At 34.2% G+C, this 27900-nt stretch overlaps 2 protein-coding genes and 1 long non-coding RNA gene across 4 annotated transcripts; 2 read left to right on the top strand and 1 right to left on the bottom strand.

Moving 5' to 3' along the window:
* The first annotated feature begins 4871 nt into the window (after nucleotides 1-4871).
* LOC310722786 (homeobox protein Hox-C13a-like) lies at nucleotides 4872-8309 on the top strand. Its single transcript, XM_083535502.1, has 2 exons — nucleotides 4872-5781; nucleotides 7278-8309. Exons 1-2 carry the CDS (start codon nucleotides 5238-5240, stop codon nucleotides 7535-7537), a joined length of 804 nt encoding a protein of 267 aa, XP_083391628.1. The 5' UTR covers nucleotides 4872-5237; the 3' UTR covers nucleotides 7538-8309.
* Nucleotides 8310-11608: 3299 nt separating this feature from the next.
* Nucleotides 11609-27892, bottom strand: LOC310722978. The gene is made up of 2 exons (XR_014532550.1): nucleotides 26563-27892; nucleotides 11609-11809 (listed from the first exon to the last, which is right to left on the bottom strand). It is a non-coding gene; the product is annotated as an uncharacterized lncRNA (long non-coding RNA).
* Nucleotides 12494-18717, top strand: hoxc12b (homeobox C12b). Of its 2 annotated transcripts, none has more exons than XM_083535749.1 (2): nucleotides 12494-15935; nucleotides 16969-18717. In XM_083535749.1, exons 1-2 carry the CDS (start codon nucleotides 15389-15391, stop codon nucleotides 17205-17207), a joined length of 786 nt encoding a protein of 261 aa, XP_083391875.1. In that variant the 5' UTR covers nucleotides 12494-15388; the 3' UTR covers nucleotides 17208-18717. The 2 variants fall into 2 exon arrangements, with proteins under 2 accessions (XP_083391875.1, XP_083391876.1); XM_083535750.1 differs by having other exon boundaries at nucleotides 16928-17207.
* Nucleotides 27893-27900: the final 8 nt, after the last annotated feature.

Below are 27900 nucleotides of genomic sequence, written 5' to 3'. Positions count from 1 at the left end.
TGGGCGAGAGGGGCAGTTTCAGCCTGGGCTATCAAACGGGGCTGTTTTGTTAGTTTTATTTTTAAACACTGTACATTTGCAGCAAAACTGTTTCCCTGAATTATATTCAATTCATATTCTTTATGTAAAACAAACACTGCTAATGTTTTTTAGAAATGTTTGTTCTAAAAATGCTGAAGAATGTTATTTAAATGTATTTACACTAACTGTACCATTTCATTCCATTTTACTGTTCAGTTTATTCAAAGCTAATTACTTATAAATAATTGTATTTATAAATAACTTTTCGAAAGCTTTAATTATTCAATGTTAAAATAATAAATCTTATTATTTTATTATTAGTATGTCTCGTATTCTTTTTTTATTTTATTTTGTTTTCTTTAATGTTTTGTATTGTTTTGAGCAACTGGCACAAGAGTTTCCGAAACATCAGTAATGTTAATCTTATCTAAAGAAAATAATGCAGAGAAAGACTTGAGAGCTGAGTTTCACAAATAAAACACTTGGAAAGAATAATTATTTAAAAGTTTACATTGTTTTTATTCGTTTGCTTTCTGTGATCTGAAAATGTAAAATTAATAATAATAATTTTCGTTTAGTTAATTGTGTTACAGTATTATCAGAATATTAATCCGACATAATCTGCATTTTTCTGCAATTGTAATATTAGTATTTTCTATTACAAAAAAAAAAAAAGGAAGAAAAAAAGAAATAATCAAATAAATGTCGTACTTACTGCCAAAATATCTACATTTGTTTGTTGTTTTGTTTGGCACAATTACAAAGTAAACGTTTTGTTTAAACAGCAGATCTACAAACCCCCAAATTCCCTTTTAATCGCGTTTATTTCTTTAGAAACATAAAGCTACACACAAACTACAGCTGAAAGATGCTCCACCTTTCAGTTATATATTTGTTTGCACAATTTGACAAAATTATACATTGTTTTGTGAAGCTTAGTGACCTAAAACAACATTAACCTGAAAACAAAACAAAGGAAATGTTTCATTCTTTCTTTTCACGATGCTGCGAGTTGTAGCACCAACTGTTAAAGATTATTATTGCTTAATATTATAATACAATGTACAAAGAAATATTTAACATAATATGCTATATATTAAAATGACTATTTATGTATAAAAAGTATTTGCATATAAATACTACTATTTAAAATACAATGGTATTATATAAATACTACTTGTTTTTTATTTTTGATAATGGTTTATTTTTCTTTCAGTAACAGTTCATTTTAGAATCTACGTTATTTTTATTATTTTGTTCTGTTTAACACAAATTTTTCCAGAGAAAACTAATAGATAGTCCTGTTATTTCACTAAAGACGCACAGATGTTTTGACATATCTGAAATGTCTGAAAGTAATAAATCCCGTATTAATGTGTCTAACATACATGAACATGAACAAACTGATACAGTTGCATGTCTGAAAAACTATAACAGCAAAATAAATAATCATAAATTTACAATTTAAAAAAATCTTATGAATTTCTGTTTATATATTTTTTACTTTATTATAAAGCAGCGTGTTCGATCTGCCCGTCTGTTTGTGTGTGTGTGTGTGTGTGTGTGTGTGTGTGTGTGTGTGTGTGTGTGTGTGTGTGTGTGTGTGTGTGTGTGTTACCCTTTCGATGGTTTTAAATCTAATCTTAAATCGTCTCGCGCGCGTGCAGCAGGGAATAATTGCCCTGAATGACGCCCGTCAGGATAATGAGCGTTTTAACTTGAACTTGGACGTGCGGAAGTCTGAAGTCTTTTCTCCTTATTATGAGCACTGAAAGGCCGCACAAGACAAACTGTCCAGCTGTTTATTCATCATAATAACATTTACTAACAAACTGCATTCGGTCTGATAAACTGTACAAAAGAAACTCATAGTTTGTCCCTAAAAATCACAAATTGGTTTTATTTAAGGAGGAATGCAAATTGAATATAAATACTGGTATTATTAAAAAATATGAAAGTCTTTACTCGGGCTTTAATAACTACACAGTTATAATGTTTACGATATGAAACAAATTGTATTATATAGTCGATTATATTACTATTACTATATTTATCACTTATATTTACAAAAAAAATTGTTTTTAATTACACTCCACTAGAACTCTACTTGCTATAAAAAATTAGCTTAAATACTATCAAATAAAATGAGAAACCAGGAAAAAGTCCACAAAACACATTTTATTCCAGAAAATAAGACTAAATTACAGACTACAAAAATCTCAATTAACTTTTATTATGATCATCTTTTGGATTTGACGTTTTAAAAAAAAAATCACAATTCTTTTTCAGTCTTGAACTTGCGATGCGCAATTCTTGCTTTTTAAAATAATAATATAAAGTTTCTATTAAGCAGTTAGTTTGAAGTGTGTGTGTGTGTGTGTGTGTGTGTGTGTGTGTGTGTGTGTGTGTGTGTGTGTGTGTGTGTGTGTGTGTGTGCTTGCCGTGGTATAAATTAATATCTATCAAGAAAGTAACTGAATTTGTCATCACTGATTTACATTTTAATAATTAGTGTGCTTGTGTAAACGCAGTCGACTTAATTCGTATTTAAAATGATCTTAGTCGCATCTAAAGTACAGTTTGATCATAATACAATAATAATAATAATAATAATAATAATAATAATAATAATAATAATTTAAAAAAGGATTCACAAATATGCAAGTAAACACGCACATTCACGTGACTAATAGTATTTTGTTACAAATACGGATTACTTGAGGACTTCACTTCTTACAAACACTATTGTGTGGGGGTTTTTTTTGGTATGTTTATTTAAAATAAACTGGTGTTTGTTTTTGTCGTTGATCAGATGTTGATATGGATGACTCCAGAGGAACAAGGGTCTTTCTCAGGGCTCCAATTATGACTCCAGTGTCTCTCTGGCAGTGTTTAGTAGTGGACTTGTAATCTTGCAGGGATTTGAACTCGAAACTTCAGCCCCTGTCCCAAATAAGAAAATGTCATTTACAGACATTCACGTTTGAAGTACAATGAACCGCGTTTCGTCACATGTTCCATGTCGGGAAGAAATTCGGGTCAGATTGCAGCTTCTGGAGCAGCTGAAGGCTAAGAGTTTTCTTAAAGGATCAGCAGTTTGGTCGTGCTGGATGAACTGCTGAGACACTTCTGTCCACAAAGCTCACGATTTATTTTATTAAACACTTTACCTGAACATGTCTACAGCCTCCTCCTGAGGTGGGTCTCTAACAAGGCCGAGGTTTTATAAATAAATAAATAAATAAATAAATAAATAAATAAATAAATAAATAAATAAATAAATAAATAAATATACGTTTTTCAAATTCTTTATAATTTATTCTAATTCTGATTATTATTCTTTTCCCTCCTCAAAAGATCTCAGTAGATCAGGCAGTAATAAGAGTAATAAGAATCACTCTTGTAGTAAAGCTAAAATGCTATAAAATGCTAAAGTGTTGAGAGATGAGTGGGAAATGAAATGAATAATTCACTCTTCTTCTACATTCAGGCAAATGTTCAACATTTATCAAACTACGTGTTGAAGTGTAAAACCGACTTTAATGCTTAATACGTTTAAAGAATTCTGGGAAGTTTTGATTAAAACAGAGTTTAAATCATGCCTGAGGAGCACGCGAGCATATTTAATTCTTATAGAGCAAAAACGTTCATTTAATTTACACGTACGATAAAATATGGTGTACGTCGCGCGCACGTCTACATTTTTCATCACGAAATAAAATGTCCAACTTGTGCTTTTCTCACCGCCATTTAACAACTGCTACATATATTATGATTTTATTAAAGCAGATCTATTAAGTGTGTTCATCAAGCATTAGTCTGGATGATGTGATGAGTTTCTTATGGAACACAATTCCATTACATGCGCTGTAGCAAATTTCTGGGCCAATTCAATACAAGGTCTGGATTCATTCTCTTGTTTTCCCTCAAATTTCTCAAACACATGATGATTGGGTCTTACTTCAGTGTGAAGAGTTTGAATTCGATTTTATTATGAAAAATTGCTTTATTTATGCCAAATATATCGACTGCTGGTTACGAACGCGAAATGTTTTTCTAGATTCTAAACCAAATTGCACTCGGAAAAAAGTTACATTTTTGCTTAAACTATAGTTTAAAGGCTTTAAAAATCCTTTCTCGGTTTACTGAATCGTTATTTTTCCCCGGAAGTTTGACTGAAAGTGTTTTCTTTGCACTTCGTTTGAGTGTGAAGTTCGTTCATGTCCGTCTAGACTGATTACGACTCTGTTTTGTCTGAGTTTCTACCTTGACCTTGGACCTCCGGCCAGCTGGCGTTTGAAGGAATGGTCAATATTTGTGAGCTATTTACCTCCAAGCCCAATTTAGTTACTTCTTCTCTGTAGATACTTAAGTTTTATTTACTTTACCCATAACCAAAACGGGGTTGTCTTCTCACAATCACAAACATCTCACATGTAGACTCGTGCTAGTCAGGTAATATCGTTCTCAGATGTTCTTCACACTTGTATACCTTTGAAACAGTCGTCCAGCAGATAATAAAACATGAACACATGATTCACTACAAACTTGCTAAATATGTTTATTTAGATTCCAACAAAAACATTAAAGTTAGAATTTCGATTTAAAGTCCATTTTTTTGCACAAATTCATTTTTCTTTTTTCCACGTAATAATATTGCTGATATCGAAGCTACACTGATGTCAAATCTGCATTTTAATAAAAAAGAAGATTTTGCGCCTTCACTAACTTGTTCTCTTCCTCCTGTAAATGAGGTGTCCTCCCCTTTAAGGCTAGTTTAAGCCTTCTCTTTTCTCAGCCAATGAGAAGCTCAGATTTAAAATGATCCTACAGAACGTTGTGTATTAGCTTCCACTTAAAGGGATGAGATGTATTTTCCTTCTACTTCTCTTTCTCTGCTTCTTCTTCTTCTTGTTAGTGTCAGCAAAAAAACGCTCGAGCAGGTCTTTAATTACGAATCGCACGGATTGTGTCTTGGGCGGACGCGCATGCGCAGAGAGAAAGAAGAAGAAGGGAAGAAAATGAGCTTGGAAGTGAGAGGTGAAGTCTCCCCTTTTTCGGAGCGCTAGTCGAGTTTTTTATTAATATAGCAATAGCCTTTGGCATGACTTCGACGGCTGTGGATACCTGACATAGATCTATTTATTTATTTATTTATTTGCAACCAAGAAGAGGAAGAAAAACCAAAACGAATCACGAATGAAAATAGACACGTTATGGAGGGACTGAGCGGGAACTGTCCTGCCTCTCACTGCAGGGATCTGATCTCTCACCCCGGACTGGGGCGACACTCGGGGACTATAATGCCCCACCAGGGCTCGATTTACCCCGAGATCCCTTCATCGGAGGGCGGACGGCAATGTCCCGGGCCTCAGACACCTTCCTCCGGTGCGTCTTTGGGTTATAATTACCCGTATTCTTACTACGAATGCCGTTTAAATCACGCTCACAGCGTTAACGTGCAGAAGCCGTGCTCTTATCACCCCGCTGAAAAATACCCCGAGCACGGGGAAGAGCTCTCCAACCGAGCCAAAGAACTGGCTTTCTACCCTGGTTTTGCAGGCTCTTACCAAACCGTCCCGGGATATCTGGACATGGCTGTGATGCCGGGAATCGGTGCTCATCCAGAAGTGCGGCACGAGAGTTTAATCCCGGTGGATGGATATAATCACTGGGCACTGAGCAACGGCTGGGATGGACAAGTGTGTTTTTCCAAAGATCAGAGTCAGCAGAGCCACCTCTGGAAGTCACCTTTCCCAGGTTATATACTTTGCCAGCAACAATTTTAAATAAATAAATAAATAAATAAATACACCTACATAGATTTAACACAATGTTTTATTTACTCGTGTAATCTTCGAGCTGGTGTTTAAATGCGTGATGTCTATTTATAGTTACAGAAAAAATTAGCACGTTGTGAATATGCTGTGAATATTATACATCTTGTAAACACTACTGCAGTCAAATCGGTTTTAATAAATGTTTTAAAAGCATCGCAAAAACTTTATTTACAACTGACTGCCTCAGCTTTTTCCCACACGAGTTCCTGGAACGTCGACTATTCACACGCAGCGCGTCAAAATTTGAGGCGTGTGTGTGTGTGTGTGTGTGTGTGTGTGTGTGTGTGTGTGTGTGTGTGTGTGTGTGTATTATCGTGTGCTAATATTCATCATACTGAGATTTATTTATTCTTTCATTTATTCATTCACATCTTTATGCAGTTAAAGATTCGATTCTTTGTTGATTGATATATTTACAATATTTTAGTCTGAATGTTATTCATTACATTCATTTCTAAAAGCTCTTTTTCTTTTTCTTTTTTTTTTCTTTTTCTTTTTCTTTTTCTTCGTCTTCGTCTTCTTTTTCGCCTTATTGATTTTTATTATTAATGTTATTATTATTATTATTATTATTATTATTATTATTATAATCATCATTATTATTGTTATTATTGTTGTTGTTGTTGTTGTTGTGGGGTTTCTTGTGCTAATATTTTAGAAACAGGAAGTAAAAGACCCGTAGCCATGGGCCTGCAGCACTCTGTGTATAGGCCTCTGTGTGTGTGTGTGTGTGTGTGTGTGTGTGTGTGTGTGTGTGTGTGTGTGTGTGTGTGTGTGTGTGTCTGTGTGTGTGTGTGTGTGTGTGTGTGTGTGTGTGTGTGTGTGTGTGTGTGTGTGTGTGTTAATCCTATTTAGCGTCCACAGCACACATTAAAATGATATTCCCAGAATATCTCTCAAAACAAACACCCCCCCACCCCACCCCCACCCCCCCACACACACAAGCGTTCACAAACACTTACTAAGAGAGAGAGAGAGAGAGAGAGAGAGAGAGAGAGAGAGAGAGAGAGAGAGAGAGAGAGAGAGGGAGCTGGGAGTAAGTCTTCTTTCTGGATCTGGATGTTCTCCAGGTTCTGGAATCCCTGCGGTCAGTGGAGGCGCTTAACAGCCAATAGTTTGTCTCTCTATTGTCTTCTGTAACACCGTCTATTAACATGACACCGTAAAACAGCGCATGTTATTTATTTATTTCTGTTTTATATACACCACACCAGTACTCACAATCTCCCTGAACTCCAAACTCAATGTGCTGAGAGTTCCTAACACTATCAGGCATTATAATGTTGAACTTGACTGTATATTACCTGCAAAAAAGAATCCTTCATGCTGGCATTCATTCAATCCACACCCGATGATTGTTTGTGTCCTGACGTGTTTCTTTTGTATATCATGTGCTTTTATATTCTTCTTTTCCAGAGGTTGTGCCACTGCAGCCTGAAATTAGCAGCTACCGCCGAGGCCGCAAGAAGCGCGTGCCTTACACCAAGATCCAGTTAAAGGAGCTCGAGAAGGAGTACGCGTCCAACAAATTCATCACCAAAGATAAAAGACGGCGGATCTCCACCGTGACTAACCTCTCAGAGAGACAAGTTACCATCTGGTTTCAGAACCGCCGTGTAAAAGAAAAGAAAACCGTCTGCAAGTCGAAGTCGAACGGCCACATGCACGCAACCTGAGCAGAGTCGAATCTTTGCTAAATAAAATAATAAATGAATAAAAATTGAATAAAAAATGTATTAGCATATCTATTAATCTGTTGATGATGTGGGTAATGTTTGGTAAACTGTGATTATCCCAGCCACTCGGAAATTAGCATAGTACAAGTTCAAAAGCAACAAACAACAACATTCTTCAATGATTCGAGTAGCTACTGTAAACAAATTCCTAAAATAAACAAACAAACAAATAAATAAATCTAATTCTCATGTAATTGTTAAGATCTGGCCTAACCTCTTTCTCGTTTTAACCTCTTTCTCGTTTGACCGAAGTCCATTTTATAAAGTTTCAGTGATTTTGTTTGTATAAATGAAAATCAAACTGGGTTTTTTCCGGTTCGCTTATAAAAACTTTAAATCGGGCTTTTTGGGGGCGCGCGCGTTCGTTTAATTCATTCCTATGAAACAAAGTTTGCGTGAGAAGTGATTAAAAGTTAAAACCTATATTATAACATTATTCATAAAATCTCACGGTTCAAAGAAAAAAGCTGAGTGTGTCTTGTGTTGGAGCTGAAATGTGCAAGTCTGCAGGCTGAGTGTGATATTGTACAGTGCCGTGCTTAATTATTATTTAATGAAAACTCTCGTGGGACAGAATGTGTAAATTACTATTATTTTATCGTGTATTTGATGTCATTCTCGTTTCCTTTCTCTTTGAAGGATGTTTGTGTCACGAAACTGGAATGTTTTGTTATTGCCTTGTGGATATTAAAGAGTATTGCTTATTAATTAATGATTTGTCATCCTCTCTCTCTCTCTCTCTCTCTCTCTCTCTCTCTTTCTCTCTGTGTGTGTGTGTGTGTGTGTGTGTGTGTGTGTGTGTGTGTGTGTGTGTGTGTGTGTGTGTGTGTGTGTGTGTGTGTTTTCCGTCTTATGCTAGACGGTCGATGATTAAATGAAATAAAAAATCACAATAATTTGTTAATGAGTTCAGACCGCTACTGGTCTATCGGTTTATTCTCTTTTTAACTTAGATGAGCTCCTCATTTAGTAGTCAAAAGGTATATTATTCTTTCTGTGTTGTAATTTACAACAACAATAATCCAAATAGTTAATAATCACATAACCAGTTAATGAGAAAAAAGTTTTAAAGAGTTCTCTGTATAAATAAAATCTGTTCCCAATCCTCCCTCTGTAATACACCACAGGCTTCTACAAAATAATGTTTATAAATGTTATCAGACTGTGCAGAACGGACAGTTTCTGATCAGAGCCATGGATAAATCTCATAAAAAATCCAAATTATATCCATATATTTGTTATTTTTTGATATTTGAAGGATTAATGGTTCACCACGTGACACTTAAGATAATAATTGTCAGTCTTTATTCGAATTAAATTCATCTCTCTCTCTCTCTCTCTCTCTCTCTCTCTCTCTCTCTCTCTCTCTCTCTCTCTCTGTCTCTCTCTCTCTGTCTCTCTCTCTCTCTATATATATATATATTACATTCAAATTCAAATGTATTTGTCACATACACATCCATAAAGAGTACGACATGTAGTGTCTATAAATGATAAATGCTTTATACACACACACACACACACACACACACACACACACACACACACACACACACACACACACACACACACACACACACACACACACACACACACACATATATATATACTGTAGAAAGAGAGAATGTGTTTTTGTTTTAGGTGAAGTGTAGGACGGTTTGTTTAAAGTAGTATTATAGTAATATAGTAATATAATTGTAATATTATAATTCTATGTTCTCGTACACAGAACTCTGTATCTGATATTTACTGACAAATATAAAATAAATCCCTGTCTGTATAATATGGAAATATGCAGAATGCTGCATAAAGTAATGCCTTTCTAATATTTTATACTCGTATAGTACAGAAAGGTTGATGGTATGACGTCATTTAAGTGACGTTTCCGAAATGCTCAGTGCTACTTTGCAATTAGCAGGTTATCAAAAAACAGCCTTAAAGTCGGTCTCGTCTGCTATTGTGTATTTCTGCGACTGTTTTGGATACCCTTGACCATGACTATGCAGTCTTTGACCTTGGGACACACACACACACACACACACACACACACACACACACACACACACACACACACACACACACACACACACACACACACACACACACAGAGAGAGAGGAAGTGGGTTTCCTCTGGATACAAAAGACACATTTCTACAGATGTTTTAATCCAGTCTAATAGGAGCACGACAAAAGCTTCACGTTGATTGTGTATTTATAAATCGTGTTTATTTTGTTTTATATTTTATTTGCAGTCCAACATTAATTTTCGGAACTCATATTTTTTAATCTTCTATTCGTGCTGAATACTAAAACAGAAACTAAAATTGAGACCAACTGCGCAACAACTCTTTCCTACTTTGTCATAATTTTATTAATTGTAAGCGCAGCGTGTAAAACTAGTGTTTTGACACGACCTCAGGTCATATAGTGTGGTATTTTGATGCCGGATAGCAGGTAGAGACACGCTCAGCTTAAAAGCCACACTGACTTGGATAAATTGGAGCTGTGAAGTCCTTTTTCCCCTCTTTCTGGCCAGAAAGACACATAATGGAAGTGCCAAATGGAACAGAACTTTCTCCTGCGAGTTTCATCAGAAACTTCTTATTTGAAACGGCTTAATGTTTGTAAGTGTGTAATGTGAAGGGCGTCTACATTCTCACCCAAAAAAGCAGGTAAGTGAGTTTGGGATTTATGATTACACACGACAAATGCAGATTAGACAGATGATTTGTGTACCCGATTGCAGCAAGTTGAGTGTAAGTGAGAGCTGAGGTTATGAGCTGCTTATGAATACTCTTACATTGTCACAGGCAGTGTACATATTATACTAAAGCTCCATTTTGGTTAAAAAGTTCATTCAAAATTAATTTTTAGTGTGCAGAAAAATGTTTCTGCATGTGTGTGTGTGTGTGTGTGTGTGTGTGTGTGTGTGTGTGTGTGTGTGTGTGTGTGTGTGTGTGTGTTATACAATAAAATAGTACATATAGTATAAAATTGTAAATATTAGTATACTTGTTAAATGTTCTATGATGCTGTATGCCTTTAATTCAAAAATATCTTTAAACTTTTATTAACATTTGAGTTGATTAAACATTTTATTCAGCATACATTTTTTATATTAATGACAGTATGGTAGCACTTAAATCCATAAAACATAAACATCTGCGTCCTAATGGCACTGTGGGACTTGCTTTACATAAAACGATTATGTTAAACTGACCTGGGCATATTTTCATTGCCATCAGCATATTATTATAGAAAATGCTGTTTTAAATACTTGATCAGTAAAATAACAAATATTTATTTATAAATATCAGTCAAAACTAGCTTTTGCAGTGCGCTAGTTCTGTACTTAAATAGTGCTTCTAGAGGTAGTTGTGACCGGTAAGTAGTGTGTGTGTGTGCGTGTGTGTGTGTGTGTGTGTGTGTGTGTGTGTGTGTGTGTGTGTGTGTGTGTGTGTGTGTGTGTATATATATATATATATCGTTTTAAAGAAAGAAAAAATTAAAATTAAATGTTTTTATCTCTAAAAATGTGTCGTGTTCCTTTTAGTCACGTGCACATATAAAGGCTTCTTTCCGTTATTAATAATGGATGAAATGTCTTGTTTACTGAACCCATACTTTATTTAAGTTTACCTCAAACTGCATTTTTAAACGTCTGCTTATTTTTTTGTTATTTGTTAAGTCAATACTATTTATAAAAAAAATAACACTATAATGTGAAAGTTTTTATTTTTTCACAATGAATCTTTCATCTGTTCCAAAAAGGAGTTATTTTATATTACGATATTATACACGATCTTTACATTATTGCAATTCTTATATTTGACTTTGCAACTTAAATTTTTGTATTTGTGTTTTGTTTTAAGCTTCCGAAATAATAATAATAATTAAAAAAAGATTTGAGTCGTTTATTCAGTGTTCATGAACACTAATACTGTACGGTTTAAAAAGATTTTTGGCACATGTTTATATTGTCTACATATTTACACACACACACACACACACACACACACACACACACACACACACACACACACACACACACACACACACACACACACACACACGATGTTCAGTGGTAACTTTGTTTCTGGAGTTTTGAGTCAAATGGTGGTGCACGACAGCCTCTGGTGGTTACTCTGAGTAACTGCATACTCTTCAAAGATTTTTGTTTTGAACTGAGCACGTCTTTATTTAACACCAAGTCTGAAACATACAGGGAGAAAAGAAAAATTATCATTTATCTGAACATTACTTATTACTTTAAGTTCACATGGTAGTGAAAAATCCGATATAATAAATATTCTGTATATTTCCACAGTGTAGTATATAATGCCGCAGAAAAGCAGAAATGATTCGTATCTCAGATTAGGTTTGTATTAAAAAACTCTCAGAGGTTGAAGAGTGACCAAATATTATAAATATTTTTGGAGTCCAGAATTCAGGTGTTTCTTGGCGTCATGTAGACATGGTATTTTACACAGCGTTGTTACACTGCAATGTAGTGTATATTTTATATATATATATTCTATTATTCATTATAACAATTCTAATGTAAATAAATACATTATTGTAAAGTTGTTTTTGTTGGGAAAGTCAGCTTCATTTAATTTTCATAACGCTTCTTTTCTCTCTTCTGTAGAGAAAGTGTGTTCTAAAATGGGAAAAAAAACATTATATATATATATATATATATATATATATATATATATATATATATATATATATATATATATATATATATATATATACATATATATATATATATATATATATATATATATATATATATATATATATATATATATATACATACATATAATGTAAAATTAAAAAAGAAAACGGTTTAATAGTTTAATATATATATATATATATACTTTAGTGTTTTTTTTTTTTTTTTTTTTTATTCCACATTTAATGTTCTGCTTGTAACTGCCAAAACGGTAGGCTTATGGTTTATTATGAACAGCCAAACAATATTAAAAAGTTTGTAATAATAATATAATTTTTATATAATAATACCTGTACAACAGTATAATCATGGTTGTGTTGGAATCGTGTTCTGAACAGTGCCGTTATAATAAAATCTGTTCTTTTTGTTTGAATGTTTTTTATTACAGGGTTGTTTTTATTCTGTTTAATCTTCTGTGTGACTTATTTATCAATATAATTATTGAGTAAGTCGCACATAATGACGTAATTATCGCAGTTATGTTTGCTTCTTAGGTTTTAATACTTCAATACGTAAAAAAAAATTAATAAATACAATTCAATTTATCAATGTTTTGTTTACTGCATCATAACAGTTCCACGTCTTTTTTAAGCAGGACTTTATCAGTTCAATATTATCGTTTAAATACGTTTCAGAATGTTTAATATCAAGAGTGTTAAATCATTTTTATTTCTCTTTCATTTTGCAGGAAAACAATATCACAACTTTTCAGAACTACACAAAGCGTCGATGCAGCAGAAAGGAAGGAAACACCCTTTTGTTGACACTTTTGTGATGTCTGGACTTCAGTGCACTAGACAGTGACCTTGAACTGGACGCGGCGCATAAAAGGAGAAAAGCTTATTCTCCTTAGAAGACACAAAAAAAGAAAAGAAAAATGGGAAGGAAGACGGAATATGCTGAGGAGGGAAACATTAGATGAATTTCAAATCTCCTGAATCTTCATGACTGATTAATTCTATGCGGAATTATTTTGTGGGAAAAAGCCACCATGAGTTCCTGGACATATGGACGAATTGTGAGGATGAGAATGAGAAAGATCTCTGCACAAAATCTTTGCTAGTAAGTTGCTTGCTAACTCAATCAGTTTATTAACATGCACTTGAATGTAGGGTAGAGATTCCTCGTGAATGATCTCACTAAGACTCATACTGAGGTCAGTTTTTATGTCAAGTCCACTATAAGGTATGACGTATTTGCTAAATGTATTGATCTTTAATAGCGTTATTAGTTCATGCGTTATTTGTTTTTAGCAAACAATTTTTTTTGTTTTTTAGTTGCGCGAGAGAGAGAGAGAGAGAGAGAGAGAGAGAGAGAGAGAGAGAGAGAGAGAGAGAGAGAGAGAGAGAGAGTATCCGCAGCTTTAGGCCCACTGATCCTCAGCGATGTTAATTTATTCTTTTTGTAATTATACACTGCACATGCGCTCAGCTGAGACTTATTAATTGCTGCTTATTTGAGCACGTGCCCTGTATCACCGCTTCATATATCCTTATATCATCCCATGCTGTTCTATAAACGAATTTAATAGTGAAATAAAGTTTTTGTTGCGCACAATAAACAAAATATTTATCTTGGTATATATTTGTAGATCTATAAGCAGCCATAAGAGTCAAATTGTTTATTTATTTTCCAATCTCGTGGCGGGAAATATTCCGCATGCTACTTCACCCAGGTGCATGATGTGTTCACGTGCATACGTGTTTATTATCATTAAAATAATGGATGGGCATTTAATATATACTAGAATAATACATGTAAAAAGAGTGTATCGATTTAATAAACCTTTCGGATTTAATATAGAGTGTCATCTTGAAAACTGATAGATAAATAAAAGTTGTATTTTCTTTTCTATGGTCTTAAGGCTGTGGACAAATTATTTGCAAAAGATAGCTCCCGAATCGAACCTGACGAGGATTTGAAAAGAGCAAGACCCTTTTCTGTTCTTGAAACTTTTTGACTTATTCTTATCTGCTGAATAAACTGTGTTAGATGACTTACAGTTTGGTTTATAAGTGAGAAAACTGTTAGGTCGGTTACCGAGAGAATTGATTACAGTAAAATACCTCGACGCCATGATAACTTTTTAAGCATGACTATTAGACTTCTGTCTGTTTTTACCTGTTACCTCTCTGTGTGTGTGTGTGTGTGTGTGTGTGTGTGTGTGTGTGTGTGTGTGTGTGTGTGTATAAATACAGCATTTGTTGCTATACGCCTTAATTAAATATATTAATAATCTCTGTTGGTGCTTTGTTCGTACACTTGTATATTAAGCTGTAGGAATTCTTTAATACGGCCAACTGTTACTGCTTTATTGGATATCCACCTAAGATTAATGTAAAAATAGAAGAATAAGCCGCACTCTTAAAAAGTGTCGCAGTCTGAAGTGCACAGATTTTACAGAGCTGTCGATGACCCCGTTACTGTAAAGTATCACGAGCGTGTGGCTTTGGCCATCTGTCTGTTCCCTAATATTGGCTTGTAAAATGGAAGCCTCTTCACTTTATGTGACATTCAATTTATTTAGAGTTTGATCTAAAACCAAGTCCTTCACTATAAAGTCATTAAAATGGCGCTTGTGTCTCCAAACAAAAGTAAACTGCTGGTGTTTTGTAACAAACACCTGTCCAACAAAACCTTTTAAATGATACAGTGGAGCCTTTTACCTTTACACAGTATATACATCTATCTATCTATCTATCTATCTATCTATCTATCTATCTATCTATCTATCTATCTATCTATCTATCTATCTATCTATCTATCTATCTATCTATCTATCTATCTATCTATCTATCTATCTATCTATCTATCTATCTATCTAAATATAATCTGCTCACTCTACATTTCACACCACACGCTTCAATTCAACATGTAAATTCCATTAGTCAACATATTTCTTTCAAGAAAACGGATTCCGTTGGGTGCAAAGGAGAGTCCATTGGAGTCACGTGACTTCGAGTCTAGGCCAATGGCACGCGCCGCTCGTTTTAACGACGTTAAATGTCAGATATTCTGCTATAAACTAGAATCTCGCGCTCAGGCCCGGCGAAATGGGCGAGCACAACCTCCTCAATAGCGGGTTTGTGGGACCTTTGGTGAACATCCACACAGGAGACGCGTTTTACCTCCACAACTTCCGGTCATCTGCGGGTCTTCCTTCCCTCCCTTACGCGCGACGGGACAATGTTTGGACTCAACCGGAGCCGTGCAACGGATACATGCAGCCGTTTTTTGGCAACCCGGTGTCCCTGAACCCCACGTTTAACCGAGCGTGCGAGATTGCGCGACAGGAAGAGAGCAAATGCTTCTACAGTGGAAGTGGAGGTGGAGGAGGTAACATCCGGGAGAATTGTGCCAACGTGAAACGAGATGACAGAGCGAGAGACGACTCTTCTTTGGCCGTAGTGAGAGAGCACGGACTGGCAGATGCTAGCATGATGGGCTACGGATACGTTGCAGAGCAAGTGAGCCAGAATCCTCCATCATGTCACTCTATGCAGTCGGAGTCAGGGTCATCTCTCCACGACACGGAAAAAGTGTCATGCAACATCGCTCATTCCTTAGCAACTCATGCATGCAGCACAACCCAAGGTGGAGGTGAGAAAACTGACGTTTATCGGATTGTCTAATTAACTATTATCACTATTTTAATTTAGTAAAATGTGTACACTTATAGCTGGTCTCAGCATTACAGAGTCAGGAATGTGGACGATATAACAACAACAACAACAACAACAACATCCATGAATCTTTATAAGAGTTCAAACGAAAGCATTTACCTTCATAAAAGCTCACAACAAAATCTTAGCTGTTTCTCTGCACTGCTGTTTGTCTATTAAATCTCAGTCATGCTGGGACAGAAAAAAAGTGCCATGAAAATAAAACATGGAACTTGGTTGGACACCATTGCCACTAGGGGAGGCATGAGAAAAACATTTCGCCAGTACACACAGCTTTTAAACAACCGCACACAATTATTGGACAATAATACAAAATACAAGATATAAAGTACAAATATTATTGAGAGATAAACATAATGATCTTGTTTAAGTTCATCTTTTGATATATGTCGTAAATGTAAACCATACTGCTAGAAACAACGTATTCCCAATACCTTACAAACCAGTCACACAACACCAATCCTACACACACACACACACACACACACACACACACACACACACACACACACACACACACACACACACACACACACACACCAGAACAAGTCGTGCTCATACTAATATGCCTCTAATTTATTACTATAACTATAGAATTATAAGATAAATGTCTAAAAGACAATCCCAAGTATTTTTACACAATTTCAAGACAACACAATTCCACTTCAATGAATGATGAAATTAGATAATATTTCACACAGCACAGCACTATTGAAATCTTTTGTGCATGTTATGTATCTGCTCATGAGCACAGTAGAGGATACAGCATTGTTCTGTAATCCTGCGATGGTTAAACTCGGATTTTTAAACAGTTTATTCTCTCATGATTAAACGTCTTTGTCTTCTCAAGTCCCCCAGTCTCACTCATTAAAACAGAACAACTACTGAATGTATTGTTTGATTTTTCAGCTTGCTTTTTTCTCTCCTCTCTACATCTCACCTGTGCTCAGGTGCTCCCTGGTACCCGGCGCACGCGCGAAACCGGAAGAAGCGCAAGCCCTATTCCAAACTGCAACTGGCCGAGCTCGAGAGCGAGTTCATGCTTAACGAATTCATAACGAGGCAGAGGAGGAAGGAGCTTTCAGACCGACTCAATTTATCCGACCAGCAAGTGAAGATCTGGTTTCAAAACCGACGCATGAAGAAGAAAAGACTGATGCTGAGAGAGCAGGCTTTGTCTTTCTTTTAGAGAGAGTGGAAGGAAAAGTGAACGAAATAACAGCAAAAAACAAGTATACAAATACAAATACAGCATTTTAATAACCCTTACAGTGTAGAACTGAAATCAAATGTGTTGGTTTCTGCTTACGTGGGTTTATTGAAACACCGAAAAAGAGTGTTAATTGAGTTATGCTGTAGAAATGTCAGAACTTTTACACTACAGGACCCAGATACTCAACAGAATCCTGGATTAATAATTAAGAGACGGATTAAAAACTGCAGCCCAAAGTTTTTCTGTGTTAAATTAACTCAGTTTGTGTTGAATTAACTCTCTAGTGACGAAAATAACTCCTCTAGCGTTGAATGAACACTTGGCCACCAGTGAGCGCTGTAAGAGTTAACGTCTAAGTTAAAACACCTACAAAGTAAGAGTAGAAGAAGACTGTATTAGATTTAGTTTTAATCAACAGATATATTAAACACCTCACTCAACGACACCTAGAACCCTCAAGCTTGGTCCTTTTTTGGAAACTTTACAGGTAAAATCCTACAGCTGAGTGTTTTTTTTATCCAGGTTCTAAGTAAAACCATTTACAGTTAGTTGGTTTACCAGCTTGGTGTATCAATTACAAATAATCTAGAACATTGCTGTTAGTGGAAGTAATTTATTATTCATTTGAAGTTGCATTTAAGCGTTCCGTTTTATTAAATTTATTACCGCCATTTATGAAATTCAACACCTAAATCTGTACCGAAATCTTTACTAACAAATTTGAAAGTAAAATAAATTTTAAATATTGTTTTTTCACGGTTGTATAACCAATCATATTTAATACGCAAAATGCAAAACGCGAACTGTTACTTCTTACAGTCTTGTACATTTAACGTGTTTTGATTATTTTGTACTAGAACATTTTCATACAGGAATTTCATCTGTTACCTCATCTCTTCTCTCTGTTGCTTTATCTCGGCAAGACACAAGCAAAAAATAGCATACTTCACTTTTACAAGAGTAAATAATTCAGATTTTAGATAATAAGCCAGCAAGCTTATTGGCACAATTAAAACTTGAGTCTATGCCGTTTATTTTAAAAGCAAATAGTAATTAGCATTTTAGCATGTGTAAGGTAGGATATTGAGAACTTGTGGAATGTTTCAGCGCCTTATAAACAAAATGTGAGCTCTTTTATGTTAAAAAAAAGTATTATTGGTAGACAATAGCATGACGCATTAAAAAAAACCCAAATGCTAAAACATTTTTTTTGTTGTTAAGTGAAATTGCCCGATGTCGAACCGAACAAATGAGCGTGGGTCTGGAAAATCTATTCAAATAACTAAGCTATTTTTAATGCAATATTTTCAGTGTCTTAAACTCCTTTATACTTATCATCAGGAATTTTTTCCAGCCTTATATCAATACCACTATATGCTAATTTATGTATGCATACATCAAAATGTAATGTACCGTCGTGATATATTGCTTTGTTGTTGTTGTTGTCGTCGTCGTTTTTGTTATATATTTATATATATAGATTCATTAAGAAAAATTAAAATGAACAAACACCGGACAGTACATTTATCAACTAAAAATAATACCTGGAGCCTTATCATTATCACACCTGATATAAATATGGCTGCGGCCGTGTTAATATTCAGAAATCCCCAAATGTACTGTGATCCAAAGAATAGATAAACTATATTCAATATATATATTTATATGTTTTTTCCATCCGCTGTTATTTTGGAGATGTGGCGCCAGGGATCGAATTTTTGTTTAGTTACTATTCGTATTACTCATGTTTTTACTTATTCATCTCTGTATTATAATTATTATTATTATTATTATTATTATTATTATTATTATTATTATTATTATTATTATTTGTTTTTTGTTTGTTCTATACCTCCGATAATAATTTTATTCAGATATTTGTTTAACAGTAACTGTTTACTGCTATAAATCACTCTTATTATACAGCAAATATAATACACACTTTTGTTTAAACAGGACGTGTATCTTCCTTCAGGTGATTTAGGCTTTAGGCCACATGAAGTTTCGTGTTTCGCCGAATAAATAAACATTCCTTTTTTTTGTTCATTTAAAAAATGGCGCGTTTCTTTATTTCAGTGCAGAAGGTTAAGAAACGCTTTCTGGATTATTTTTAAGATTTAATTTTCTGTATTAAACAACTATGACTGAACCGAGTTCAATTATGAGCCTGAATATTCACTGTGTTTGATTTGGAAAGTAATCGCAATGCAACAAGGGCCGGATTAATGCACGCTCCTAAATGTGCTAAATATTTCTATGCATTTTCAGTGGTTGCTCGTCGTTGACTAATTGAAATCTGCTCTGTCTATGCATTTCAATGTTTATTTACTAAACTTTTTTTCATGATCGTAAATTCCAAAAAATTCTAGCCAGCTGAAAGCAATCTAAAAGCTATGAATGATCACACTCTTATGGAAAAAGTCAAGTAGAACACTCTTCTGAGTTCAAAGTTCTTAGGTTTTGCTCTCTGGGGGATCCTATAAACTGAGCATTTCCTTGTTGGGGTTTCAAACAGGAACTCCTGTAGGAACCTGTGAAGATCTTTTTTTGAGAGGGAGAGAGCGGAGATGTTTGATCTCTACTAAATATTGCTGGTTGGAATGCCTATGAATGTGTCTTGAGATCGTGTAGTATAAATGATATTAGTATTATATGGTTCTATCCGGGATAAGAATAAATGGCAGACTGTGAACACCTTATAATGCTAACATCACAGAGTAGAGGGAATTAGAAAATGCGTGTACTATAGCACAGTATTTGCATGCATTAGTAGCTTATTTAAATGTTTCTTCTGCTCATTTTCCTCTAATTTGTCCCCAAAATTTTGTATAGTAAACTGTAATGAAATATGTGTTTATAAATTGCTTAATGTAACGATGCTGCTGTTCGTATATTTGTTCAGCTACACCTTTATTGTTAAAACAAAATAAATAACAGCCTATAAGTGTAATTGTGCGGCTCCTGTCTATTAAAAGCTCTTTCCAGTGTCTTTGTTGTCATTTCCTTCATATAAATTGTCGTGATTGGCCCGTAAAAAACAAAACCTTTCCTTTTTTCTTTTACTAATGTTGCCTTGTGTTATTTTTCATTATTAATTTTATGCGGAAAAACAAACACAGTAGAAGGTTTAAATAACTAACATTTAAAGAGCTGATATGTTCTTTTCAAACAAATCGCTTTTTGAGACACTGGCAGGCGAACAGAAAAGATAACATCAAGTCCTGTCACTGCTACTTCTCTGTAAACAGCACACACTGCTCAGTGCTTACAGGTTTTACAAGACTGCAAAAAGGATGCAATAAAATAATCATGCGCAGTGAAGATCTTTAAAATAAGACTGAAGATTCTGGGGTTTACATTCTGGAGAGTTTTGAGATCAGTTGCGAGTTTTTTCTTATTTTTTATCAGAACACAATCACCTACACTTTTAGACTCTAAACTAAATTGTCTTGAATAATGATGAGCTGCATGTTCATTCTTCTTCTTTTTCTGCTGCTTATTATTATTATTATTATTATTATTATTATTATTATTATTATTATTATTATTTTTGTTGTTGTTGTTGTTGTTGTCAAGATGGGCGGATATTCAACACATGCAAGTCATTCGTTTTTTGATATAGATATAAAAGCACGCGCGTGTGTGCATTATGTGTAATATAATATATCTATGATTATATAAATGATTATTATTATTATTATTATTATTATTTATCTCTTCGGCATTTTGCAGTGTTATTGTAGTGTGTGATTTGACTTCAACAGGCGCACAGCAATGATGAGTATGCGGAAGTCCCCCAAATAACATATTTGTTCTTTATCTTCATCTTTCGCTTCTCTTAAGAGTAAAAAAAAAAATTAAAACAAACAAAAACCCCAAAGCGGCTTATTGAATTCTTCCTCCACATAAGCATTATACGTGTGCTGGACAGCAAAATTCCTGGTAATTACTTTTGTTTATTCGTATAACAAAGTGCACATCGTTTTCAGTTACAGGTTTCTGGCTGCATTGTGGTGAAGAGAGAATTAACATTATTATTATTTTTAAATATTAATTTTATTTGGGAAAGAATTAGCGCGTTATCTGTGGGGTTATGGAAGAGAGTAGGGGTTTATTTGCCACCATTTTCTGTATTAAATGAAGCATATATTTCATCATACTCATCGTAATACTCATGGATAAGAAACTGAATTATTCACTAGGATTTATTTAAAAATGAATTGCGTTGCTACAGTCAGGGCAAAGCAAAATTACCCAGAAACATGCACACTCAGGAATTAGTTACACATTTCTTTGTAAATGGAGAACCACATTTTTTGTTGTTAATTTTTTTATAATGTTTTGTTATGTATAGTCGAAATCGAGCCAGTCTGTTTGTAAATATACGAACGAGTTGGTCACATAGGCCACAGTTTGGCTTCAAGTTCTGTAACTTCATTCTCACAAAATCCGCATGGCTAAAAGGCTAATGAGGTTCTGCTGAGATCCCGCGTAGCGAACACATCTCAAAATGAGAACCTTTTAGAGTTTAGAGTTAGTGCTATCATTATGGCCTCTGTAAAGCAGTATGAAGTATTTTACTTCAGACTCTAGTTCCTTATTTTTCTACTTTTGCTCACTCCACAGCATTTTCTGTGGTTTTCATGCATTTTAAGTATTTTATGGCTGCGGTTTTGACTTTGAGACAGACTTAGGCCGCTTTATGGCGGTTTGTCTCTGGTCATTGATCTGTGCCTTTGACGAAGACCTTGAATGTGGAATTGGAAAGGAGGAGGGGTAAAAGAGGAGGAAGAAAATGGAGAAAATATAGGAAAGAGAAAACAAAGCGATTGCTTTGCTCAGTGCTGTGCTGTCGATCCTACGATTTGAATCCACCTGATATTTAATCGTGGTTTTAACGTGCAGCACATACATTTTATATCATTTATACACATTTTTAACCCAACAGCTGATTAAAATACACATTTTAAAGAACAACTTGGAGCTAGTAAGTGTGTGTGAGTTTGTTACAGACTATCTGTGTATTAAAACGGTTATATTTTGTTCACACTAAAATAGGCATGTTTCTGTAAAAACAAATGTTTATATCAAAAAGAAAGCAAATGCGAATTGTCGCAGTTCTCGTGCGTCTTTTGCTCTAATATCAGTTCCAAATAAGGAGTGAACTGGACGTTCAGATGAAGCTAAGCTAAAAATAAACACAAGAATGTGCGCGAACGAACAGAATCATATTTTGCTGTTTCTTTTACATAAATATATTATTAGTTTATTATAATAAATTTAAGAAATACTTGCTTTTTTGTGTTTAAAAGGACGTTTTGGACACCGTTCAGCTTACGCATGTGTGTGTGTGTGTGTGTGTGTGTGTGTGTGTGTGTGTGTGTGTGTGTGTGTGTGTGTGTGTGTGTGTGTGTGTGTGTGTGTGTGTGCTTGCGTGTATGTCTTAATGTCACTGTTTTATATTTTTTAGTAAAAGTAATCAGTAAAAAAAAGAAAAAGTATTAATAACTGTAAAATGTGTTATTTGTATACACGTGCTAGAAACAGTGCAAATCGACAGATTTTCGAGTTTTCTGACTAAGAATTCTCTTCTAAAACCCCTTTACATTTAAACATTCTATAATCAGCCACAATGAGCATTAAGTGACGATCACACTAATAATGCTATTATGATGTAATAGAATTAAATAAATAAACAAATAAAAAATTTATAAGCGAATGAATAAATAAATAAATAAATAAATAAATAAATAAATAAATAAATAAATAAATAAATAATAAAAAGAATAATTTAATAGACCTAATAAATTGTATAAAAATGTTGGATTTTACTGACCTCTCACTGCACTGTGTGTGTGTGTGTGTGTGTGTGTGTGTGTGTGTGTGTGTGTGTGTGTGTGTGTGTGTGTGTGGTTGTTTATCTGTTGAAACTGTATTACTTTTACACAGTATTACAAAAGAAACCTTAATAAACTGTTTTCACTGAGAGAGTTTTTCTCTACATGCGGCAGAGTCTGATTTATTTCTAATGATATTATTATTATTATTATTATTATTATTATTATTATTATTATTATTATTATTATTATTATTATTATTGTTGTTGTTGTTGTTGTTGTTGTTGTTGTTGTTGTATCTTTAGCGCGACTTGTTCACTCTGATACCTCTATTGTATATTAATAATAATAAAAAAATTATCCTAAATTTTACAGGATGTTTAATATAAGCACGTTCTGGACTTTTCATGCAGAAATTACAAGCAGTGCGATCTCATCTCGAGCATCCCGGCATGAGCGCGCGCTACACTGGTCATAACCTTGCACTTGAATGCTTTGTGTCATTTGGAAAAGCGTTCAGTTCTGAGAATTTCATTAAAGAGGGCAAAAACAAAAGATATGATGCGTCAGCAATAATGAGAAAAGAGAGGCGCAATACTGTAAACGTCTTAATATAAAAACTAAATAATTGCTAATTTACTCTATCTATCTATCTATCTATCTATCTATCTATCTATCTATCTATCTATCTATCTATCTATCTATCTATCTATCTATCTGTCTGTCTGTCTGTCTGTCTGTCTGTCTGTCTGTCTGTCTGTCTGTCTGTCTGTCTGTCTGTCTGTCTCTCGGTCTTTCGGTCTGCGCGTGTGGCATTATTTTAAACTGCAGCTAATGCTAGCCGACTGCTAACTGATTTAATAAAATAAGGTGTATTACTGTTGTTTATTTTTTTTCTGTTCTTTTTTTATACAAAACTTTATACAAACTAAAAAAACGCGTCGTCTATAGTTAATATGGAAAATATTTAAATTAATAAAAGTGTTCGTGATGTTATTCAGGTGAAACAGAGTCGATTACTTGAACTTATAAAACTGTGAGAAATCCCTGGATTTTAGTGGTGAATGTCTCCTGCGTTGAAACGTTAGTAAACGAATATTATTGGAAGTTTAGTAAGATAAAACAGCTAATCGTTGATAATGAGATTTATTTTCTTTTTGTTGTTGTTCTTGTTGTAGTCCGACTGTGTGGGTGGAAACATGTCTAAATTGAAGTTGAAGAATAAAACCTTGCATGGAATAATGGTTTGAGAAAAGTCTTTAGCTTAAAGTGCTCAAGCTAAACGCTTTCGATAAATCTATGTTCAGGTGTAGAGAAAGACTTACAGCACACGTTTTTGCGTTTCGGAAAGAAGAAAAAGTTTTGGGATGACAAATGAAAATGTGATGTATTTAAAGTGATTGAGAAGAGAAACTTCAAACGAAGAGATCTGAGAGAAACAGTAGCGCTGAGGAAATTTAAGGTCATAAAGAAAGAGACTCAATTAGGCCCTAATGCTCTTGAAAACAAAAAACAAAAAGGATATTCGCTAAGAAAAAATACAAATACTATTTCCTTTCTCGTAAATCTAATTTATATATATATCAGATACCACGAGGGGAAAACACGCGTGCGCTCATAAACACAGTGTTTGCAGTTTGTCTGTTTTTGTCGCCCTGAAATGTGTTGCAGGTAACTTACAGAGAACTCAGAGGAAAGTTCATTCATGTGTCATACAGATGTAAACCAAGAACAGTTCTTTTATAGTATTGCTTTTATCATTAGTTTAAAATATTGAACATCGTGTGCATTTGAACTAATGCAAAAAACTTTTCGACATGCTTGCAGAATAAATATAGTTTTACTAAAGCGGTGCACAAACTGAACTATTATTGTTCACGAAAACGATTTTCAGTTAAAATAAGTTTTTAATACACTCTGCCAACAGTTTAATTAAATAATTCAATTTAATTTAATTGTAATAGTAATGTGATTATTAATTATTAATTGAACCGAACTGCATATTTCGTCAAATATAATCATCATTTAATAATATCATGAAATGTTTTCGGTTTCGAAAATAAGGTTAAATAAAGTAGCGATATGATTTTGATTATATTTCAGATATGCGACGAAGATTTGGAGCAGTGTTCGGAAGTGCGCGAGTTACATCTATCTATCTATCTATCTATCTATCTATCTATCTATCTATCTATCTATCTATCTATCTATCTATCTATCTATCTATCTATCTATCTATCTATCTATCTATCTATCTATCTATCTATCTATCTATCTTTCTCTATCTATCTATCTATCTATCTATCTATCTATCTATCTATCTATCCATCTATCCATCTATCCATCTATCTATCTATCTATCTATCTATCTATCTATCTATCTATCTATCTATCTATCTATCTATCTATTTATCTACTTGTATAATGATTTAAATATACATTATAAACATAAGCCCAGTTTGACTTAAATTTTTTTTATAATATAAATGTCGCTTTCTCATTTCTGTATTTTATATTATTCTCAACATTCTATATATTTGTTTCTTTACTATTCTGTATAAGTCTATAATCATGTTTATGCTAATCACTAAAATACGTTTCCATTGCACCAGCGTTAATTCGCAATTTGGGATAAGCAGAATCACGTTTACAGCTTTTAACACTCGTAAGAGAAAGCTGATAAAAAAAAAACATCTCCATCAGTGAGATGTGACTTTGTTTTGCCTTCCAGTGTCCCTTTTTTCTTTGTTTATAATTTTATATCTATTATTTGCTTGTAAGATTCGTCTAGAAGGCCCTCGCTTGGCCCTTTTGCTGGTGTTTTAGCCTTTTCACAGCTCATACAAGCGAGTTTAATAGCTTGGCTTACATCCAATTAAAATGATCTGAGCCATGAGGGGACAATAACACTGCTTAACACGCTCGCCACGTTTAAGGCTTGTTTCAGAGCCGATTTATGTGCGAATGAGGATTTTGAACAAGCTATCTTCACTGCTCGAAAGGTTTGATATTTTTGCTTTTAATTATTTATCTTATAATAATATTCAGAAAAACCTATTAAATATTTGGGCAAAATGGTAACTGAGTGTTACATGCATTTCGTATGAAACCCCGAGCCACAAAATCTGCATCGAACCGTTTGTGTAAAATACAATGATTCATGTTTTCTGCAATAACTCGTCGAAAACTGGCCGTTATTACCTGAAGCACTTCACACAGGTCTTTAGTAAACAAATTGTCAGCATACTATGTAAGTTATAAGAGAAGATCATCTTTTTTATTTACATTTGCAAATGCTTTGCATCCAAACATTTAGAATCCGCGCGCAAACCAAAACCGTAATATAGGAGCACAAGAAGTGGAAGTGAAACAAGCAAAAGAAGTCGTTTTTGTTTGTCATGCTTGTTTATTCAGTCATACTGTTGCATTAACACTGTATTAGTGCAGACATTAAATTAACTTTCACTTACTGAAAGTAAATCCATTATACATACCAACAGTCTGTTGTTGTTGTTGTTCCTTTGTCTTTTCTTTCAAGTTTCCTCCGAGTCATTTGACATAGTTAACACATAATAAAAGAATAATCTTCCGAATAAACCTTCAGTGATATTTATCACAATTTGTACAATGAAATATCAAACCAGTAAACGTTTAGATCTGATTTCAGCATCATGTTGGCGTGCAAAAGAAAAAATACCTCTGCAACTATTTTGGCACTTTATGACAGTCTCATTGCTCACTAGACTTTAGTGGTCAAATTCAAGTGCTGTCTCTACAGCTGTCTGCTTCCTTTGTAATTGATTGAAGGCTTCCGAGCATTTTACCTCCGTGCCCAACTTTACAAACGATTCTTCACAAACTCCACTCCTGGTGTTAAATGATATAAAAAAATAAGGGAAAAGTCAGCAGCGTTTTCCGAATACAGTTTCTTATAATGATGTGAAATCCGCGTTTAAATATTTTCACTCATGTAGAGCAAACCAATACAAAAGCCCTGTGAATAACCAAAAAATAACTTTTGTTTTTGCTTTTTCTTTCCTACGAGCTCGCTCCGTTTCTGAATCTCAGGTTTAACGGGTTTTGGCAGTTTTCATGTCATCAGGCCTAGTTTGTGATAATTGTTCATAACGCCAAACTAGTATTGCATTATATTGCATATAAGAGCATGCTTCTAATAAATACTGTTACGCAGAGAAATATGCTACGCGTTTTGTAATTTAAGCCACACCTGTACCATAGACTTTGTACCAGACTGAAGAAAAAGTAATATACACGTCGACTAAAATGCTCTATGTAATTCTGCTACAAGGTTAATGAAATAAATAAAAAACGCGATTGTAGTGGGTGTATTGCAAACCGGTGTATTTTATTATCTTTAATATAAAAAAAAGTTTTTTCATTGGTATTTTCTTCAAATTAGCTAAAATAATATAACATGCATTAATCCACCTGAAGATCACACTCCATTGTCAGTAGACATCTTGTTCTAAATCTACAAAGTGCAGAGTATACATACATTTACATTATAGCCGATTCTCATATCATCAACACAAATGCGCCGTCTCTCTATATCGCATTGGACACGATATTTGCATTACTGTTGAGCTGTAACACTGCGCATGTGCGTAATATAGGTTCTACTTGTACGCTTATATGATAATCGCTGATTCTTCTAACGTCTCTGCGGTCTTGTGAAAGCGGACCGTGTTCGGCTCTACCTCAATAACTTAAAGAGAACCACTCCTCCACACGTTAAGCTTTTCCAAATTGATATACGACAATATATCTACTTTCGATCACGTGTCTTTAGGAGCGACTTTAGACGGAAAGCA

The sequence above is a fragment of the Silurus aristotelis genome, assembly GCF_946808225.1.
Source record: "Silurus aristotelis genome assembly, chromosome: 29".
NCBI classification, from domain to species: domain Eukaryota; kingdom Metazoa; phylum Chordata; class Actinopteri; order Siluriformes; family Siluridae; genus Silurus; species Silurus aristotelis.
The sequence above is the reverse complement of the archived record's forward strand: the minus strand, read 5'-3'. Positions and strand labels throughout refer to the sequence as shown.

Bases quoted from the DNA above. Each gene is read 5' to 3' on its own strand.
- hoxc12b (XM_083535749.1), top strand. From the start codon at position 15,389: ATGGGCGAGCACAACCTCCTCAATAGCGGGTTTGTGGGACCTTTGGTG. The intron at 15,936-16,968 runs GTGAGAAAACTG...ACCTGTGCTCAG, and splicing joins CAGCACAACCCAAGGTGGAG to GTGCTCCCTGGTACCCGGCG.
- LOC310722786 (XM_083535502.1), top strand. From the start codon at position 5,238: ATGGAGGGACTGAGCGGGAACTGTCCTGCCTCTCACTGCAGGGATCTG. The intron at 5,782-7,277 runs GTTATATACTTT...CTTCTTTTCCAG, and splicing joins CTGGAAGTCACCTTTCCCAG to AGGTTGTGCCACTGCAGCCT.